Consider the following 15166-nt stretch of genomic DNA (forward strand, 5'->3'; position numbering starts at 1 on the left):
CTTTGGAAAGAAAAAACTCTGACGTTTCCAAAACTGCAAAGATATTATCTGTGAGTGCCCCAGAACTAATGCTACAAGGCGAAACCAAGATGAAATTTCATACAGGAAATGGTCCAGATTGTGAATGCCCTGTGTTCCAATGTCTCCTTATATGGCTGTGAATACGCCAGGAATGAGCCTGCACTTTCTGTCGTTTCCCCAAGGTGTCTGCAGCATTGTGACGTATTTGTAGGCATATCATTGGAAGATTGACCATAAGAGACTACATTTACCAGGTGTCCGCCCGGTGTCCTCCGTCGAAATTATTGCGTAATCTCCAGGTCCATGCGCGTTCCATTTTCTTCAGAAGAGAAACCGAACTGCCACGAATGATTTATCGTCGATAGATATGTGAAAACACCTTGAGGATTGATTCTAAACAACGTTTGCCATGTTTCTGTCGATATTATGGAGTTAATTTGGAAAAAAGTTCACGTTGTAATGACTTAATTTTAGGGGTTTTCCTTACCCAAACGTGATGAACAAAATAATCTACACAAATAATCTTTTTGGAAAAACGGAACATTTGCTATCTAACTGAGAGTCTCCTCATTGAAAACATCTGAAGTTCTTCAAAGGTAAATGATTTTATTTGAATGCTTTTCTTGTTTTTGTGAAAATGTTGCATGCTGAATGCTAAGGTTAAATGCTATGCTAGGCTATCAATACTCTTACACAAATGCTTGTTTAGCTATGGTTCAAAAGCATATTTTGAAAATCTGAGATGACAGTGTTGTTAACAAAAGGCTAAGCTTGAGAGCAAATATATTTATTTCATTTCATTTGCGATTTTCATGAATAGTTAACGTTGCGTTATGGTAATGAGCTTGAGGCTATAAATAGGATCCCGGATACAGGATTGCTCGTCGCAACAGTTTAAGTCAACTCTCTGAAGTTCAAAGTTCCTTCATAGAAGTCGCTCCTCCATAGGTATAATTCTGTGGGCCAAATTCAGATAATGCATGTCATAACAACAAGATATCCAGCACTTCATGCCCAGCACTCTCCACAACCTACACTACACTAGTTTGTCCAATGCAAGGCTAGCATTGTACAGGAATGGATCCACTATACATTGATGAAGTAATTTAATGTTGAGCTAAATGTGGATTTCAGAGGCACATTTAGATTTCAAAGGCACAAAAAGGAAAGATCTCAAATGTTACTTTTTTTGGTTTGAACCGGTTCAGAACGTTATTTTGCTGGTTGGAAGCAATGGATTGGAACCAAATAAATTATGGTTCTGTTCAAAACGAAACGATTGGAAAATAACTGAGATTCCAACTCCTGAAACTGAGTGTACAAAACATTAGGAACACTTTTGTAATATCGAGTTGCACCCCCCTTTGCCCTCAGAACAGCCTCAATTTGTTGGGGCATGGACTCTACAGGGTGTCGAAAGCGTTCCACAGCGATGCTGGCCCATGTTGACTCCAATGCTTTCCACAGTTGTGTCAAGTTGGCTGGTAGTGGATCTCTACCTCGAATAGCTTTTCCATCTCATCCCACAGATGCTCAAATGGACTGAGATGTGGTGACTGGGCAGGCCACTGCAGTCAGCAGAATTCACTGTCATGTCCGTGGATCCATTCCAATACAATGCTAGCTTGTGGCATGGGGCATTCTCCTGCAGAAAAAAAATCATATTTGCAGATGGATACATTGCAGGATGCACCTGATTGGCAATGATGTTCAGATATCCTGCGGCATTCAAATGTTGCTCCACTTTTATCAAGGGGCCCAATATATGCCATAAAAACACACCCCACACTATCACACTATCACCACCATCCTGCAATGTTGACAGGTGGCATGATGGATGCATGTACCCATACCCTAGTCCTCCCATATGCGTGAAACAGCAGGAACTGGGATTCATCAGACCAATGACTTTCAATGATTTTCCAATTCTCCAGTGTCCAGTGTTTTCATTCCTTAGCCCACTGCAACAGCAGTAAAGTCGTCGGCTGCCACACCACATTCGTGTCAAGGTACGATGAGATTTGCATTCTTTTATTGGTCTTTGGGCACCAATGTTGCACTAGTCTGTCAGCTGACTAACTGTAGCCCGCCTGTTGCTCTGCACAATTCATGTCAGCCTCCTTTGTCCTCTTTCATCAAGGACCCGTTTTTGACCCGTGGCCTGCTGTTGGCTGGATGTCCTATGGGTGGTGTACCATTCTTGATACACACAGGAAACTGTTGAGCGTGAAAAACCCAGCAGCATTGCAGTTCTTGACACACTCAAACCAGTGCACCTGACACCTACTGCCATACCCCATTCAAAGGCACTTAAATCGTTTGTCTTGCCCATTCACCCTCTGAATGGCACACATATACAATCCATGTCTCAATAGTCTCAAGGCTTAAAAATCCTTCTTAGACCTGTCTCCTCCCCTCCATCTATACGGATTGCAGTGAATTTAGCTGGTAACATCAATAAGGGATCATAACTTTCAGCTGGATACATCTGGTCAGTCTATGTCATGGAAAGAGCAGGTGTTCCTAATATGTTGTACACTCAGTGTAGTTTGAACATAAAGCTAAAGCAACCCAAAGGGAATGACTAAGATTATGTACATGTATGTTCTTCAAAATGGATTAAATATATTTTTGTTCTCTCACCCATCTACACACAATACCCCATAATGACAAAGCGAAACATGTTTCTAGAAGAGTTAGCAAATGTATGACAATTAAATACAGAAATATGTAATTTACATAAGTATTCACACCCCTGAGGGAATACATGCTAGAATCACCTTTGTCAGTGTTTGCAGCTGTGAGTCACTCGAGGTACATCTCTAAGAGCTTTACACACCTAGATTGTAAAAATCTTCAAGCTCTGTCAAATTAGTTATCGATCATTGCTAGACAGCCATTTTCAAGTCTTGCCATAGATTTTCAAGACAATTTAAGTCAAAACTGTAAATGGACCACTCAGAAACAATCAATGTCGTCTTGGTAAGCAACTCCAGTGTACATTTGGCCTTGTGTTTTTGGTTATTGTCCTGCTGAAAGATGAAGTTCTCCCAGTGTCTGATGGAAAGCAGACTAGACCAGGTTTCCCCTCTAGGATTTTGCCTGTGCTTGGCTCTATTTCGTTTCTTTTCATCCTAAAAAACTCCCTGGTCCTTGACGATGACAAGCATACCCCTAACATGATGCAGCCACCACCATGGTTGAATATATGAGGAGTGGTACTCAGTGATGTGTTGGATGATTTGCCTCAAACATAACACTATGTATTCAGGACATTAAGTTCATTTTTTGCAGTTTTACGTTAGTGCCTTTTTACAAACAGGATGCATGTTTTGGAATATTTTTTAATTCTGTACAGGATTCTTTCTTTTCACTCTGTCATTTAGGTTAAATAATGTTGTTCATCTATCCTCAGTTTTGTCTTATCACAGCCATTAAACTCTGTAACTGGGGTGTGAATACTTTCTGAAGGCACTGCAAGTACAATTATCCTGCCCGTCACTTACCAAAGACCTCACTGTGATCATATTGTAGCTTTCAAAAGAAATTCTGCAGAGCTCAAAATGTTAACCAGCAGTCATCTCTATGCAAGTGTGTCGATTAATCCTGACATGCTGTCCATTAGATTTCCCTACAGTTGTCCAGAGAGAAGCAGTGTCAGGTGTCCTGCTACACGGTGTCACACTGCATTTACTGTGAGCCTCCACCCACCTGGACTCATCTCCATCATCTCTAAGAGGATGATGGGACTGGAGTACTGTGACGAAGACCGTTTACTTACTAGGTTTTACCTATTACAAAACTCAAATCAGATGTTCTGCTGTGAAACCACCTCTATTGGTTAATACAACACGTACAGAACACATGTCCACAGTCAAGAGTTAAACAGTCAGATTCAGACTAGCTGAATATTTCATCATATTTGAATATTCTCAGAGGGACCAGTTGAGTCAAGTGTAGAAAGGGGCCAGCAGCTACACTAAAGTGGATTATTAAAGGGTACTACTAAACTGGACAGTGGTATAAAGTACTTAAGTAAAAATACTTTAAATGACTACTTAAGTAGTTTTTGGGGGTATTTGTACTTTACTTTAATATTTATATTTTTGACAACTTTTACTCCACTACATTCCTAAAGAAAATAATGTACATTTTCCTCCCTACATTTTCCCTGACACCCAAAAGTAGTCATTACATTTTGAATGCTTAACAGGACAGGGAAATGGTCCAATTCACACACTTATCAAGAGAACATCCCTGGTCACCCTACTGCCTCTGATCTGACAGACTTACGAAACACAAATGCTTCATTTGTAAATTATGTCTGAGTGCTGGAGTTTGCCTTTGACTATCCGTAAATTAAAAGAAACAAGAAATTGTGCCATTTAGATTGCCTAATAGAAGTATTTTAAATGATTTACACTTTTACTTTTGACACTTAAGTACTGTATATTTAAACCCAAATACTTTGGGACTTTCACTCAAGTAGAATTTTACTGGGTGACTTTCACTTTAACTTGAGTCAATTCCTATTAAAGTATGTTTACTTTTACTCAAGTATGACAATTGGGTACTTTTTCCACCACTGAAACTTGAAGGTACTACTAAACTGGATTATTAAAAGGTACTACTAAACTGGATTATTAAAAGGTACTACTAAACTGGATTATTAAAAGGGTACTACTAAACTGTATTATTAAAAGGTACTACTAAACTGGATTATTACAAGTGTACTACTAAACTGGATTATTAAAAGGGTACTACTGAACTGGATTATTAAAATGTACTACTAAACTGGATTATTACAAGGGTACTACTAAACTGGATTATTAAAAGGGTACTACTAAACTGGATTATTAAAAGGGTACTACTAAACTGGATTATTAAAAGGTACTACTAAACTGGTTTATTAAAAGGGTACTACTAATCTGGTTTATTAAAAGGGTACTACTAATCTGGTTTATTAAAAGGGTACTACTAATCTGGTTTATTAAAAGGGTACTACTAATCTGGTTTATTAAAAGGGTACTATTCCAATCTGTGTTTGTGTTATATGATCCTCACGATACTGAACATCTGATCTGGCTTCTTTCACATTCCCCAGGTCTGTAAACCTGTGTGTGTTTAACGGAGGGGCAGCGTCCTGTCACAGAGAAGGGCCTACTGGGTCATAACCCTTCCCTGTGTGTGTGTTTAACGGAGGGGCAGTGTCCTGTCACAGAGAAGGGCCTGCTGGGTCGTAACCCTTCCCTGTGTGTGTTTAACGGAGGGGCAGCGTCCTGTCACAGAGAAGGGCCTGCTGGGTCGTAACCCTTCCCTGTGTGTGTTTAACGGAGGGGCAGCGTCCTGTCACAGAGAAGGGCCTGCTGGGTCGTAACCCTTCCCTGTGTGTGTTTAACGGAGGGGCAGCGTCCTGTCACAGAGAAGGGCCTGCTGGGTCGTAACCCTTCCCTGTGTGTGTTTAACGGAGGGGCAGCGTCCTGTCACAGAGAAGGGCCTGCTGGGTCGTAACCCTTCCCTGTGTGTGTTTAACGGAGGGGCAGCGTCCTGTCACAGAGAAGGGCCTACTGGGTCATAACCCTTCCCTGTGTGTGTTTAACGGAGGGGCAGCGTCCTGTCACAGAGAAGGGCCTGCTGGGTCATAACCCTTCCCTGTGTGTGTGTTTAACGGAGGGGCAGCGTCCTGTCACAGAGAAGGGCCTGCTGGGTCATAACCCTTCCCTGTGTGTGTGTTTAACGGAGGGGCAGTGTCCTGTCACAGAGAAGGGCCTGCTGGGTCGTAACCCTTCCCTGTGTGTGTGTTTAACGGAGGGGCAGCGTCCTGTCACAGAGAAGGGCCTGCTGGGTCATAACCCTTCCCTGTGTGTGTGTTTAACGGAGGGGCAGCGTCCTGTCACAGAGAAGGGCCTGCTGGGTCGTAACCCTTCCCTGTGTGTGTGTTTAACGGAGGGGCAGTGTCCTGTCACAGAGAAGGGCCTGCTGGGTCATAACCCTTCCCTGTGTGTGTTTAACGGAGGGGCAGTGTCCTGTCACAGAGAAGGGCCTGCTGGGTCATAACCCTTCCCTGTGTGTGTTTAACGGAGGGGCAGCGTCCTGTCACAGAGAAGGGCCTGCTGGGTCATAACCCTTCCCTGTGTGTGTTTAACGGAGGGGCAGTGTCCTGTCACAGAGAAGGGCCTGCTGGGTCATAACCCTTCCCTGTGTGTGTGTTTAACGGAGGGGCAGTGTCCTGTCACAGAGAAGGGCCTGCTGGGTCATAACCCTTCCCTGTGTGTGTTTAACGGAGGGGCAGCGTCCTGTCACAGAGAAGGGCCTGCTGGGTCATAACCCTTCCCTGTGTGTGTGTTTAATGGAGGGGCAGCGTCCTGTCACAGAGAAGGGCCTGCTGGGTCGTAACCCTTCCCTGTGTGTGTTTAACGGAGGGGCAGTGTCCTGTCACAGAGAAGGGCCTGCTGGGTCATAACCCTTCCCTGTGTGTGTTTAACGGAGGGGCAGTGTCCTGTCACAGAGAAGGGCCTGCTGGGTCATAACCCTTCCCTGTGTGTGTGTTTAACGGAGGGGCAGCGTCCTGTCACAGAGAAGGGCCTACTGGGTCATAACCCTTCCCTGTGTGTGTTTAACGGAGGGGCAGCGTCCTGTCACAGAGAAGGGCCTGCTGGGTCATAACCCTTCCCTGTGTGTGTTTAACGGAGGGGCAGTGTCCTGTCACAGAGAAGGGCCTGCCGGGTCATAACCCTTCCCTGTGTGTGTGTTTAACGGAGGGGCAGTGTCCTGTCACAGAGAAGGGCCTGCTGGGTCGTAACCCTTCCCTGTGTGTGTGTTTAACGGAGGGGCAGCATCCTGTCACAGAGAAGGGCCTGCTGGGTCGTAACCCTTCCCTGTGTGTGTGTTTAACTGAGGGGCAGCGTCCTGTCACAGAGAAGGGCCTGCTGGGTCATAACCCTTCCCTGTGTGTGTTTAACGGAGGGGCAGTGTCCTGTCACAGAGAAGGGCCTGCTGGGTCGTAACCCTTCCCTGTATGTGTGATATTGGCCACTTACGGGAGGCTGGAGAACGGTGTGCACCTGCAATTGTGACTAAGCCCCGGGCAGCACATCCTGAATCAAGTTGTTCTGATACTCTCTCCCTGGTCCCTCCCTGCCATCACGGCTCCACATAGCCACACAAACACTACACACTTCAAAGGAGAAAGCGAAAAGGGATGTGAAGGGAGCTGTCATATTCCTCCGGTCTTCTCTTGCTTTTTGCCGGAGCCTCTGAGAATGTATTCTCTTTCAGAGGTCAATGGTAGAAGTACATTTGGAGAGACAGAGAAAGGTAATGGGGAGAAACGGTGGTTTTAATTATTCCTACCCAATATAAGGGAGACGGTAGACTCTCTTTTATAAATGCAGAGGGTCTCCTTTCGACCCATTAAAAGGGAAATTACTATGATGTTGAAAGTGGGAAATAGCATATTATGTTTCCCATTCTGGCTCCTTTGTGGATCATTTGTGGTGGAGCTGCTTTATACGGCCACCGTACTCTGGGTACCGAATCCTTTACTAACTTGTGCTCTCATTAAACCCCCACACCCCCATTCTAATAGAGGCCTGGGCCAGTAGCCATCACTGGTGCTTAACTAACAGAAACAGGCGGAGACATTTGACCATACTGGTCTTTCTTTCCTCCATTCAGAGAGAGGCCCTGCTCTACTGAGCTGAGAAGGGCAGATTACCTTTAAACAAAACGAGAGTTTAGCCCTCCTGTACCCCCTGCTCCTCCCCCTCCCCCTCCAAAGTTCTCAGCAGAGGACAAGAGAACAACTAGTGGAACAATCACCTGCGCCAGCCACTCTTCCTCAGACTAGGGCAGTCTTTTCACCGTGATTGCTTCTACTCTGTGGACCTGATCTGAAGACACAGGAGCTGAGTGAGTAGGGGGCTCTGTGGCTCTCTGCTGTAGATGCTGCTGAACTGAAAGTGGGTCAGACTGACAATAGTCCCTGGTTCACTGGCTTTGTCTCTCAGCCTCAGAGCTGGGTACAGTCAGTGAGCGCCGGGCCCAATGCTCCAGGTTTCTGTCACACACACAGTGACAACTGCCATCCATTCATTATGGATCCATTATGGAATTACGGTGCTTATTATTAATGGACCACTGTAATCACAGTCTCACAGAACAGAACAGGCTGGTATGGTTTTACACTGCATGACAGCTCAGTAAACTACTGGGAATGGAGAAAGCTATATTGGACCCAATATATAAAATAAGTAATGCGACTAGTATTGAGTCAGTGCATTCGTCTTAAATGGTCATAAGGCTCTTTATCAGAATACATTTGACTGATATTATGACAATGACCATGACTATTATGGCCATAACAACTGAGTGCGTGAGGGATTATTGTGATTATTAATCCTCATGATTAGCACCATTACTGTCTGTTACCGTCACTACATTCGCTAAAGCATTTTCATTTAAGGACAAACAGAGTGCTTGAGGGTCTTTCAGGGGAAAGTTGTGATGCATGTGGAGAATCTCTAATGTTCTGAACGCGTGGAAAATATGATATGGCGGTTCAGCGAACACGTTCACCCAAAGTGACAAAGAAATCCACAGAGAACTGTCATCATACTATCCATTCAGCTCATGTGGGAATTGAACCAACAACCCTGGTGTTGCTAGCACCATGCTCTAACCCAGTGAGCCAATTACAACTCCTGGCCACGTGGACGAGACAGAGTGAGTGGCTAATCTCAGGCTGTCCATCGGTTCTGTTAATGACAGGGAGTTAGCAGGGCCTCAGTGAAGGACAGCAGAGCTTCAGCTCCACGCTGCCTTCCACCCTCCTCTATGATCTGTCACACCACATCTGGAAGTTGGTCTGCTCCTCAAGTCGCTCTGCTTTTTAAAACCCAGACGGAGGGAAAAATACAGCAGATGGATTCCATAGGGGACCGTGTTCCTGTCAAGGCTGAAAGAGGACACTTTTACAAAGAAAAATGGTAAACCCAGAAATACCGAAATCCCAAGATGGGATTGTTTGCGAGAGGAGGAGTGATTCATTTACAAACCAACCCAACCACCGTGATCCTCTGGTGAGGTGTAGTTGATAAGCTCTGGTTAGCATGCTGCAGTTATAGGCATTCATTATAAACAGTGGTTATACAACAATGAACTGTAGGAGTATGTTCTGCATTACCTGTGTAGGCAACATTTTCTCAGTGTTTTTTTAAATGGATTGATGAGTCAATGGGCCAACCACAGAGGAAGATGGGGTGACCATACTTACGAAGGAGAGATGTTTCGGACAACAACGACAACGACAGAGAGAGTGGATATCAGAGACGGACCCTTACCGTATTCTCGGTGAAATTGTAATCCAGGCTGAACTGTAATTTTCCAAGTTTCTCTTCCTCCTTGGGCTCGGGCTCTTTCTCTGTATCGGTCAGGCCTGTCTCAGCGTCATCCTCATCCTTCAAGGCCTGAAGGAGACACCCACCAACAGTCAGTGCCCTCCGTGTGCCGCCTGTGCCAGCCCCATAGACGTCTGTCGCCCTGCCCCGCCCCGGGCCTGCCAGCGGGTGTGCCAGCGGGCCCGTCTCCTGAAAAAAGCTGCCTCTCTTTCGGGGGATTATAATGGGGGGAGCAAGCACTAAAACACCACAGCGGTTAACACCAGGACATGCTCGTTGATGCGCTAGCCTCGGGCCGGGACCCTTGATGCAGTTCAATCAATCTGTGGGTGTTTTGGTCTGAGGGGGCGAGGGGGGAGAGAGATCAAATGATAGAGCCAAAAGATGAGAGTAATGGGCAGGCAGAGGAGGGAGGGAGGTAGGGAGGGAGGGAGGGGGAGGGAGAAAGAGAGAGAGAGAGAGAGAGAGAGAGGAGGGAGGGAGGGGTAGGGAGAAAGAGAGAGAGAGAGAGAGAGAGAGAGAGGGAGGGAGGGAGGGAGGGGGGAGGGAGAAAGAGAGGCAGGGAGGAGGGAGGGAGGGAGGGAGGGAGGGAGGGAGGGAGAAAAGGAGGGAGGGAGGGAGAAAAGGAGAGGGAGAGGGGAAGAGGGAGAGAGCGCTTCTGCAAACCACCAACGACAATTCCCTTGATGTTATTTCAAGAAGATCAGTCTGTGGTGCAAAACAAAATCAACAGGGAAATGTCAAGAGGTGGCGCGAGTGAAGAAGAAGAAGATGATGAAGAAGAAGAAGAGTGAGTTTTCCTTTGCTAGCCTGGTTCTGAAGGGATGCTGGTAGTGGTGGGGGAGAGGCGGGTTCGAGGCAGGGGGGCAGTCAGTTTGTTATTGATAAGCATGCGATTAAAGAGGCAAAAACTAGCTCTCAAGTACATTCAGTGTCAAAGTTGCCTTCCAAAGGCCAGACATTGTCAGACTGTCATTGTTGCATGCAGGGCATTCTCAGTAAACAGAACAGTACTCTGGTTGTGACCCCCACATTCTCAGTTTACTTATCATTCACCCATCAGGAGACACAATCGCATTGTCAGAACCCTCAGCTGCATGTGTTACCCCCACGCCGATGGAAGCTATAAGCATCATGCCAGCAGTAGGTAGGTAGGTGTTGGTAAGAGATGTTGTCATGGTTGTCATGGTGATGGTCAGGTTGCTGGTGTGAAAGCATCAAGGCTGAACAACATTGGTTTGTTTGGAATTTGTACGGCCCATCTGAGTCCCCTCCTGGTGCAAGCAAACCTATAGTACATTTTTCCCTAAGCAAAACTATAAAAAAATGTAATTGTTTGTTTGTTATTGCTTGCACACAGAGAGGAGAGGAGTACAGCAGAATAGACAGCCATGTTCAACACCCACAATGTGTATTAGGTATTTTACTGGGTTAAGTCAAAGTCAAGTCAATCTGCCTGTTGGCTTCAGGTGAATGTATGTGAAACGTAAAGCTACTGTATGTCTAAACCTTACTACAGGTTTCAAAAGCAGTAACCTAGCATCTTTACCAGTCTACTTTAGCTCATAGGCACATCTTTGTTTTGAAATGCAAAGCAAAGATTGAAAAGGCGCCAGATGGAGAATCAGTGTGGTTCAACCTTGTTAAAGCGCGCCCAGGGCTTCTTTCATACATATATATGTGCATGTGCAAGACTACGCACATATATAGAGCAGATATACATGTACTGTATGCATAGTTACATATATTTGGTTCTACAGGAGTAAGTTGTTGTCAAGAGGCTATCAAAACATCAGAGCAGCAGGCTTAAGGAGGATCCAACAACAATTGGGAACCTACCGCCAGTGACAATCCCGCACAGTCATCAGACACAACACAGATAAGGAGGACATAGAAGGAAGAAACACACATTAAAACAACCACACACAGGAGTTAACACAAGAGTCTGGGCACACCAGGAGAAATGACCGCTCGGGAGCCCATGGCCCCGCCTCTAGAATATCTAACCAATAGGTGTGTTGCATACGGAACCGATAGGGGTGTTGTATTGGCAGTGTGTAGCCTAATTGCTTGACGTGTAGTCATAGCAGCTCCTAAATCAGCACAGGAAAAGTGGTCTATCCAAATAGAATTCATTCTAGATTGAAGTTATTGTAATTCTATGGGTGCATCTTACTAAAGTTTAAGATAAATCAGTGTTATTATAAAGCTTACCAACTGTCACTAGGAACAAGGACACAAGGCATAGGCCTCTACAAATCAAAGAATTGGAAGCATTTCAACAATAAGCTCTTTGGTATGAATCAGATGAAACTTGTGGAGCTCACTCCTTATCAGACTGTGTAACACCTCTGCATCTCTGGCCTGTGCAGCTATTCAATTCCCTACTCCTACATCATCTCACAGGGCTTTGCCCTCTACCCCAATTCAATGTCCCTGATTGATGATGTGACGGCATTGGCATGGACAGACTGCAAATTAAACAGACTTTGACAGAGGGGGGATTGAGAACCTTCGCTAATGCAATTAGTATTCTAACTGGGGTTAAAGAGTTGTGTGTTCCCTATTCTCTCTCTGTGTGCGTTGGAGAGGGAGGGCGGAATTAATTCACTCCCCTCGCTCGTAATTAGCTAATGTCATTTCTCTGGGTTGATACCACTGGCAATACAGCATACCGTACTCAGAGCTCATTGTTCTTAACACATTCAAATATTGAGAGGAACAGAAAGAGAGATTGAATACTCTCTCTGAGGCGATTATAAACGGCAGGCTTCCTTAACAGTCCTGCAATCAGAGTGGATGGGGAGGAGTCATCGCAGACGCAACAATGTCAACACAAGTCGTGTGTCATGTGTGTCCACTGGTCTTCATGGGGGAGAGTTTGGCCTAAACCAGGGGCGGGGCAAACTACGGCACGCGGGCCCATTCAATTATTTTGGGTTTAAAAAAAACACTCCAGGCCACACTTGAACCTTTAAAATGAGATGGAAATTTTGGCCCTCGAGCCAAAAAGATTTCCCACCCCTTGGCCTAAACTATATGTATGTCTGATAAATTGTATAGTGAAATCACTTTGTTATGTGAAGATTATTATTCTGAAATATACTGTATATGCATTTATTTAGAGGTTTCAATCATCAATGAATGTCAGGTGCCGGGTAAGTGTAATAAAAGTCAGTGATGTCATTTCTGGCTACAGTCAATCACAGATAATATGAAACTCGCAATGTATAAAAATGTATATAAGTCTATTTTTTTCTTTACCTTGAAGTAAAAGGTACGTTAAATACAGTATATATAATAATGCAGTAGAAAATACAGAACAACTTGGCATTATCAAATACTACTGTTGACTAACAAACTATTAACTCTAATCAATAACGTTCAATGGCAGTTGTACAAAGTCTTTACCTCGGTTTTCGCACCGTCGTTCACGTCCATCATGTTGATGGCATTCTTGCCCTTGTCTTTGCCCTTCTTCTTGTTCTTCTTCTTGAATATCCACTTCTTGCAGATGCAGAAGCAACAGGAGAGGACCAGGACCACGGCCACGAAGGCGATGGAGACGATGGCCCAATTTGGCACTGGAGAGGGACACACAGGGACACAGGTTAGACGAGATGATGTCAAAGATGGATGAAGAAAACCGCACCATTGCTCTCACTCTCCTTTTCTCAAACAACCAAAAGTGCCTCGTCCAGAATATGGCACCATTGTCTGTTTCAAACAAGGCCCGAGCTGACCAGAAACGCCTGGCCACCATCTCCCTGCATCTGACGAATGACTCTGATGGCGGGACGTTGAGACCACTTGTTGAAGAGAGTGTCTGGAGTGAAAGACATCAGGATGTGGAACGGCAGGTTGCCTAGAGGTTACGAGCGTTGGGCCAGTAACCGTAAGGTCGCTGATTCGAATCCCGAGCCGACTATGTGAAAAATCTGCTGATGTGCCCTTGAGCACGGCACTTCATCTTATTTGCTCCTGTAAGTCACTCTGGATAAGAGCGTCTGCTAAATGACTCAAATGTAAAGGTAATGTGCAGACGGAAGACTTGGATCGACAGTGGTAGGTGGCAGCGTCCCCGATCTGCAGTCGAGACATGGACTCCTAACGATTGCCCTTGAACAGAGACGTTTTAAGCGTCCCGACGCTTCACTGAGCATCCTCGGCCAATTTAGTGGAAATAACAGAGGTTGGCATTTTCCACTTGCCATTTAAACAAAACATTTCTCTCTGACAACTGATACTTTCACACCAATCACGGGCACACGGGTCAGGGTGTAGAGGTAATTTGCAGGGCCTGTTGGAGAGCGAGTTACCAACTGTAGCGTGACCGTGTCGAGTCAGTGATTGCATGACCACTCATCATGTTGATGGGTTTTGACACTTCTCTCTCAAAGAGAGTTCCTATTCACACGTTTGTCTTAGATTCATCTCATACTAGCTAGTTTCTGAGAACTTTCTTTGAGAGCTTTTGTCAAGTCAATTTCTTAGCATTGCTCGTGGATGTGACCTACTCGGCAAAGGATACTAAAACAGCCATGGACCATTATGTTACTTTAATTGAGAATGTAATGACGTGTTTTTCTCCTCCCAGGCCCTATTTTATATAAGGCTGAATGGACTAAACAGTCCAGCTGAACACTCCTGTCACAGGCAGACAGGGAGCCGCTCAGCTCCACAGCACAGTGATCACTCTAACAGCCTGCTGACAAACAGGGACGCCCATCTAAACAACAGGAACCAGGCAGTTCTCCCGACAGACAGAACACACACACACACACACACACACACACACACACACACACACACACACACACACAAGCTATGCACGGCACAAAAGTGGGTTGTTAAATGTATCAGAGGAATGGTAGAGTGGCCAGACGTACTGTAAATAATGAGGACAGAAACACAGTGTCAGACTGCTCCGTTCTGGAGGGATAATTACGGCTTCTGCTCACCAAACATCAAACACCTTGCAACCCACACCTCCTTTCAACAGAGAGGGCCACCAACAGCCCCATCAGCAAACAAAATATGTTTTTGTCAATATTTACCATGCACAAGATGGAGACCATATGGTAGATTCAGGCTGGTTTGATTTACTTCACCAACGAAGGATCTGATAATTAAACATTTTTCCCACCTGTATAAATTCAAGCAAGCTATACTGAACAAAAATATTAACACGACATGTAAAGTGTTGTTCCAGTGTTTCATGAGTTGAAATAAAAGATCCCAGAAATGTTCAATACGCACAAAAGCATATTTGTTTACATCCCTGTTAGTGAGCATTGCTCCTTTGCCAAGAAAATATTTCCACCTGACAGGTGTGGCATATCAAGAAGCTGATTAAACAGCATGATCATTACACAGGTACACCTTGTGCTGGGGGACAATAAAAAGCCACTCTAAAATGTGCAGTTTTGTCAAACAAGTTTTGAGGGAGCGTGCAATTGGCATGCTGACTGTAGGAATGTCCACAAGAGCTGTTGCCAGAGAATTTAATGTTCATTTCCCTACCATAAGCCGCCTCCAACATCATTTTAGAGAATTTGGCAGTATGTCCAAATGGCCTCACAACCGCAGACCATGTGTAACCACGCCAGCTCAGGACCTCCACATCTGGCTTCTTCACCTGGGGGATCGTCTGAGACCAGCCACCCAGACAGCTGATGAAACCGAGGAGTATTTCTGTCTGTAATAATGCCTTTTTGTGTGAAAAACTCATTCTAATTGGCTGGGTC

The 15166-nt window shown here is 45.0% G+C and overlaps 1 protein-coding gene across 3 annotated transcripts in view; it reads right to left on the bottom strand.

Moving 5' to 3' along the window:
* Positions 1–15166, bottom strand: part of syt1a (synaptotagmin Ia) — a 280846-nt gene that overhangs the window by 24474 nt on the left and 241206 nt on the right. For 2 of the 3 annotated variants that reach the window (XM_029665798.2, XM_029665799.2), the window contains exons 5-6: positions 12831–13003; positions 9363–9488 (exon numbers count right to left, since the gene is read on the bottom strand). In XM_029665798.2, coding sequence (XP_029521658.1) covers positions 9363–9488; positions 12831–13003 — 299 coding nt within the window. The remainder of the gene's footprint in view (positions 1–9362; positions 9489–12830; positions 13004–15166) is intronic. The other variant, XM_029665801.2, reaches the window with a different exon arrangement.

This window comes from Oncorhynchus nerka, linkage group LG8 (genome assembly GCF_034236695.1).
Source record: "Oncorhynchus nerka isolate Pitt River linkage group LG8, Oner_Uvic_2.0, whole genome shotgun sequence".
NCBI classification, from domain to species: Eukaryota; Metazoa; Chordata; class Actinopteri; order Salmoniformes; family Salmonidae; genus Oncorhynchus; species Oncorhynchus nerka.